We start from the raw sequence: 6,382 nt of genomic DNA, 5'->3' as shown, positions 1-6,382 counted from the left end.
ACTTGCATTTGTGTGCCATAAGTAGTAGCGATTGTCCTTGCTTATTTACAATGGTTGGTAGCTTGGTGCTAGTAATTAAAATTAAGGTGGAGAAACAATCAATAAAATCTTGAAATTGCTCATAATTTGACAATTTTGCAATAGCTTTTGTAGTCATCACAATGTTTACATTACAATCTTACATTTTTTTTTTTTTTACAAAAGTGGTCAAAGTAGAAAGATCAATCTTAAACGGATGAGATCATCTTTGTAAAATTGGTTTTATTTTCTTGACCAGCTTTTGTAATAGATTTTTTTGGATGAAATGGGTAAAGTAAAATGAGATAGTGTATACATTATTTATTATTGTGGTCCATTTCTAAATAATTGCATCATTTTTTTTTTCATTAACTTACACGCTTAGTTGTTTACTATTAATTGAAAACAAATTTTATACTATTAGTATTAATTATTGTTGTATTAAACCTCAAAGCATATATTGTTAAACACATATTCTTAAACTTCGTATGTGGCTGACCATAAAAATGCATTTTTTTTTATTTGTTTATAAAACAGTAATTAAAAAATAATAGTCTAATTGACAATTGTGTCTAATCAAAATGATGAAACATTTTAGAAATGAATTTTTGTTTTTGGCACAGCAGAAAAATATTTTGTTTTTCATTTTGTTTTTCTTTTTTTGCTTTTTTTTCTCTAAAAAGTAAATCATGGACTAGAAACAATCAATTCTATCCTGAAATTGCCCATAACTTCCCATTCTTCAACAATGTCAATTCTGCAAATCAGCTTTCATTAATATCTGTCTCTCTAATATGGAGTACTGCATCCTTTATTTTTCTTGCTTCCCACCCTTTTCTTAATTAATTTTTTCCTTTTCAAAGTTCCCTTTTTAGGGGGTAACCCAAAACAAAACTCAAAAAATAAATAAAAAATAATCACTCTAAAAAAACCTAGAACCTTGTGATCAGTAGTGAGTACCTTATTTTATATGACCCCCAATAACAGGTGGGGCATTTTCTCCTATCTACACCAATCAAAGTGCTCAAAATAACATTTCTTTATTCCTCATATTTTTATTTTTATTTTATTTTTTTCTGTTGGATAATCAAACCCACTCCACATTAGCATGGTCAGCATGACTCAGCAAAACAAGTTTTTTTTAAAAAAATTTTATTTTTATTTTTGCTCCCCTTCCTGAATAAATTCCAGAACTTTCCAAGGCTCCTCATCCCAATATATCAACCAAAATATAAAAAATTTAACAAATTAAAAGAGGACACCTACCCAAATCCACAAATAAAATATTAAGCCTTTGCCATTTTAGATGGTTCCTTTCTCCATCCCTTCTAAACTCTAGAACTTTCTACTCAAAATTATATTTTAATTATTATCATAGGTTATATAAGTTTCTATTTAAGGGTCCAAATGTCACACTTTTTATATCCCCTCAACCTTATTAATCACATTATCTCCCCCAACAAATCAACAATAACTGCCAAAACCTACCTTCTTCTTTCCAAGCAGAGCTAAAACAGAGCATGTCTTACTGTCTTCCAAAAATCATACAACTTTTTTCTTCAAATTTCCTCAATTTTCTCTCAATTTCTCCTCTTTTATATACCAATCAAAGCTTCCTTCTGTTTTTGTATAATTTGTAACCTTTCTCTCTCTTCTTTCCCTGCCTTTTAAGTTATTGATTTTGATATTTTCTGTACAAAGTTGATCAAATTTCATCTTGGTTTTTTGCTTAATTCCCTTTCAATTTGAAGAATTGGAAATTTGAATTTCATCTGATTTGCTTCAATTTCAATAATTTCACTTCAATTTGAGTCACATTGTGACTCAATCTTTGAAAAAAAATTGCTTTTTATCTTTGACTAATCACCAAAAGTAAAGCATACCCAGAAAAATTCAACCTTTGTTATAACATTTCAACTATGAATCTTTTATATCCAGTTAAAAAAGAGTTCCCAGAATCCAGCTCGACGACGTTGACCTTTTCCGGTGAGATTTCAAGAAATTTTCCGGCACCTCAGCCTAGAGAAGGATTACATGAAGTGGGTCCACCTCCATTTTTAACGAAAACATATGAAATAGTTGATGATCCAAGTACTGATAGTATAGTGTCTTGGAACAGAGGAGGTCAAAGCTTTGTGGTTTGGGATCCTCATGCTTTTGCTTCTGGTTTACTTCCTAGAAATTTCAAGCATAATAATTTCTCTAGCTTTGTCAGGCAGCTTAATACTTATGTAAGTACTCTTATCTCATTCCTTTTTACTTGTACCATTTAAGTTGCCACTTACGTGTTAAGGATTGCATATATCATAACCGTTCTTTTCCGAATAAGACATTATAATCTAATTAAATATCTAGTTTTATGGAGTCAATGACACAATTAGCAAGGAGCAGAAGTTGATTAATATTATACTTAGTAAAGACAAGTTGATTAAAATTCACCTCTTGACAGAAGCCACCTGTCTCATTGTCTTTCTCTTTCTTGATTTGTTGTGATATCCATGTGTTATATTTTGATGTGCTAGAATTAGAATTGGATTTGTTAGCAATTAAAAATAAAATAATGAAAATGTTAATGGGATTTTAGTGAAATGAGTTGGCAACTTGTCAATTAACTTTAGTAATGTGGTTGAATATATTTTAATACAACTTTCCTTTCTTGATCATGTGAAATCTACCCAATGATTCTTTTTGAGTTTGTCCTATTATCTTATTTAATCTCATGACTAAATTTGAAATTGCAAAAATTCTAGATGTGGGTCCTTAGATTTTAATAAAATATTTTGCAACTTTGCTTGATGTAATTTAATAATTTTGATTTTTTATACTGCTGCCGACTTCTCTTGATGGAAATGGTGTTTAATATGGACATTTTGGTTAATACTCCATACGTCTCAGATTACTTTAAACGGTTATTTATTTCTAGTGATTTGATTAACTTGGTACTCACAAAATTGTTTGAAAAATTTGCAGGGTTTTAGGAAGATTGATCCTGATAGATGGGAATTTGCAAATGAAGGGTTTTTAAAGGGGCAAAAGCATCAACTGAAGAACATAAGGAGAAGGAAACACTCATCTAATCCCATGTTTTCTCAACAGGGAGTGATAGACCCTTGTGTAGAGCTAGGTAGATTTGGGGTTGATGGTGAAGTGGATCGATTGCGACGCGATAAACAAGTGTTAATGATGGAATTAGTGAAGCTTAGACAACAACAACAGAACACAAGATCATTCTTGCAAGCAATGGAACAAAGATTACAAGCTACTGAGATGAAGCAACAACAAATGATGAACTTTTTAGCTAGGGCAATGCAAAACCCTGCATTTCTCCAACAGTTAGTCCAACAAAAGGAGAAAAGGAAAGAACTTGAGGAAGCATTAAGCAAGAAAAGGAGGCGGCCTATTGATCAAGGGCAAAAGGGTCATTTACACTGTGGGGAGTCAAGTGGGTATGCAAGTGTAACAAGTGGTAGTAGTGTACCTTTAGGAATGGGACATGTTAAGGCTGAGCCATTAGACTTTGGTTCTTATGGGTATGATCAATATGATCCTCTTGGTCCAGTTTCTGAGCTTGAGGCATTAGCCCTTGAGATGCAAGGTTATAATAGGGGAGGGACCGAGCTGGGGGAGGGACAGCGTGGTGGTTTGGACCAATTTGAAGGCGATGATAAAGAACTCGATGAGGAATTTTGGGAGGAGTTACTAAATGAAAGGTTTAAGGCTGCTGCCTCTAGTGATCAAGGGGGCGAAGAGCAGGAGGATGTGAATGTGCTAGCTGATAGATTGGGGTACTTAGGTTCAAGCCCCAAGTAGATGGTTCATTTCTATGGTAGGATTTTAATCAGTTGATGCTCGCTTAAATATTTGCCATGTTTTTGTGTAGCTTAATGTGTTTGTTTCATTTACAGGAGAGGGGGAAGAACCTATCTGCAGCCAACAATAACTATTTAGAGGAAGATTTAAAATGCTTAAATTTCAAGTCTTTTTCTAATGATTCCTCTCTTTGTTTTCGGTTCAAGTCTTTGGACTTTTCGAATTTTCCTTCTCATTTGTGTTTACATATTGTAGGAATGCAGGAATATTTCAGAATGTAGAAGCTAAGTTGAAGTTATTTGCACCAAAATTGTGCAAAGGTTGCTACTTTTAAATTAATTTCTTTCAGTAATATTTTACTGTCTCAACAGTTGGTTACATAAGATTTTCCAATAATATGGTTTTGCTTTATTAACATGTAGATTGATTGGATGAAGTTCAAATCGAAAAGAGCTTGCTGTGCCAACAAATCAACAAGATTGAGAACATGGTAGTTTAATTTCTGGTTGAAAATTTTTTAAGTTTTGTGGCTTTTGGTCAGGATTCAGCTGGGGAATCCTGGTTTATTCACTGCCTTGTAAATTGCAAGTATCACACACCAGTCATTTCTTTTTCCACAATGTCCCTATCACCCCCATTAGTGATTAGACCCCCTAACACTTTCTCTCTTTCCACCCCTTCCCCCTACACCACATCCCCACTGTTCCTGCTGTTTTCGACGTGTTTTTTTTTAAAAGAAAATATTCGGAAAGAGTTTGATGGATGTTTTTTCATTAGCCCATGAGGGGACGAACAAATTCCACGTGTTTCACTTTGGTCATGGACTTGTTCGTCTAGCACCCTAGCTTATGGGGCATATGGTTATATGAATAAGACCTATGTAGTGGCCATGTAGGTCTTATTTGTTTCCCCATGGGTTTGTTGGAGAAAAAACTTTTGTCCATCCCCTTGTATTTACTTTTAAAAAAAAAATTGTCGAGTGATGGTTGCAGCAGTGAGGATGCCAAGTGCTCACAACGTGAAGAACTTGGCTAAAATTGTGGAGGGGGTGTGACCTTTGTGAGGTTACTTTTTTTTTTTTTTTTTTTTTTTTTGGGGGGGGGTTGCTTGAAGGGGGTGTGGATGTGAGTCTGCGAGATGGTGGTTCACAAGGCAGGGTTGTGGTGGTGACGAGGGATTGGGAGGGAGGGATATGTGGCGGGGAGAATTTTGGAGTGGGGAAGGGGGGATATAAGATGATAATTAACTGTTGAGTTTTACTTGGTGCACAAAACTCTACATTACCATATTGAGAGAAAAGCATACCTCTAGTAGCCAAGATTAGAAGATGTATAAATCCAGTGGTGAAACTAGAGATTTAACCCTTGTATTAAATGAGCGTATTGTCGTATTGTATATAACTTGTTCAGTATTTTCAAATTACATTAAAGTCAATTATTTGTGGAGTTGACTTTTATATAATTTGGGGTGACTAAACATGTTGTATACAATATATTTTGCGTACAAATGCACCAAAAGAGAATTAGAGATAACAAAGCAAGCAAATTAACCCCAACTTTTTATAGAATTTGTGGGGATTGGAGGGGACAGGATTCCTTGTTGGTCTCCTGAGTAGAGACTTTTTCTTAAAAATCCGATCATCAACATAGTGTATTACATTACCTGCTAACACTGCAAGTACTACATAGTAACAGGTGTGTTATTATCAAGGAAGACCAAATGTTCCTAAATTTTAGAACTCGATTTAGTCAATGGTAACTAGTATTGACTATATCTTACTGTTCAATGGATTTAAAATTTCTGAACTTATGGTTGTATTAAGTACACTGCTACACACTGTATAATGTGCACGTACCAAACATAAGAATTCGTTTGACTTTGACTTAGACTTACCAGAGAAGGAAAGGTTACTAGCTACAGTATTTGTAAATTGTAATCATAAACCAATTCAATTCAACTCCTTTCAAGGCCTTTGTCAAATTCTTTGCAAGATGGCTGGTTACTGATTTGGTTGTAAACATTAGTCTCCCGCGTTTTTATATGTATATTACACTGTTATTACAAAATAAATCGAGCTGTCAACTAGATGTTTAACGCGGGTTAATTATATAGTCTCTTTTTATACACTTGTCATTGTCAGAGTGAGTAATTCACTATAATATTGATATAAATTCATTAGAAATTATCATCTAGCATTCTAGCAAATTCATATTGTTATGTCACATCTAGTTGAAGAACAAATATTAGAGGTTTGACGAATGCATTCAATCTTCATTCATCAACTATGGAGAATCAAACCATTCAAATGTCGTAATTGATATTATCATATAACGATGATAAGACGTAAAGACCTATATGAGTAATATTTAGATGTTGGCGATATGAATCAACTTTAGAAAGTTGCACGGGATCAATATATATCAGTCTTAAATGATTTATAGAACGATGTCCGTATGTAGCCTATTAGGCTTAGGCAGTGAGCCAGTGAGGTACGGACTGTATTCTAAAATCATATCTAGCCAAATCAAGGAAGAATACCTAAAACTTTTGTGGA

At 33.8% G+C, this 6,382-nt stretch overlaps 1 protein-coding gene across 2 annotated transcripts; it reads left to right on the top strand.

Moving 5' to 3' along the window:
- Window positions 1-656: 656 nt before the first annotated feature.
- Window positions 657-5,913, top strand: LOC110728975 (heat stress transcription factor A-2c-like). 2 transcript variants are annotated; one of them, XM_021908659.1, is made up of 4 exons: window positions 657-2,249; window positions 2,989-3,844; window positions 3,924-4,148; window positions 4,251-5,913. In XM_021908659.1, the coding sequence occupies exons 1-2, from the start codon at window positions 1,938-1,940 to the stop codon at window positions 3,826-3,828; spliced, it is 1,152 nt and encodes a 383-aa protein (XP_021764351.1). In that variant the 5' UTR covers window positions 657-1,937; the 3' UTR covers window positions 3,829-3,844; window positions 3,924-4,148; window positions 4,251-5,913. The 2 variants fall into 2 exon arrangements, with proteins under 2 accessions (XP_021764351.1, XP_021764350.1); XM_021908658.1 differs by having other exon boundaries at window positions 658-2,249; window positions 2,989-4,148.
- The last annotated feature ends 469 nt before the right edge of the window (window positions 5,914-6,382 follow it).

The sequence above is a fragment of the Chenopodium quinoa genome, unplaced genomic scaffold (assembly GCF_001683475.1).
Source record: "Chenopodium quinoa cultivar QQ74 unplaced genomic scaffold, ASM168347v1, whole genome shotgun sequence".
NCBI classification, from domain to species: domain Eukaryota; kingdom Viridiplantae; phylum Streptophyta; class Magnoliopsida; order Caryophyllales; family Amaranthaceae; genus Chenopodium; species Chenopodium quinoa.
This window is presented reverse-complemented; position numbering and strand designations above follow the sequence as displayed.

What these genes read in the sequence shown, in the direction of transcription:
- LOC110728975 (XM_021908659.1), top strand. Translation starts at nt 1,938, where the DNA reads ATGAATCTTTTATATCCAGTTAAAAAAGAGTTCCCAGAATCCAGCTCG. An exon ending in TCAGGCAGCTTAATACTTAT is followed by an intron (nt 2,250 to 2,988) that starts GTAAGTACTCTT and finishes AAAAATTTGCAG; the next exon opens with GGTTTTAGGAAGATTGATCC.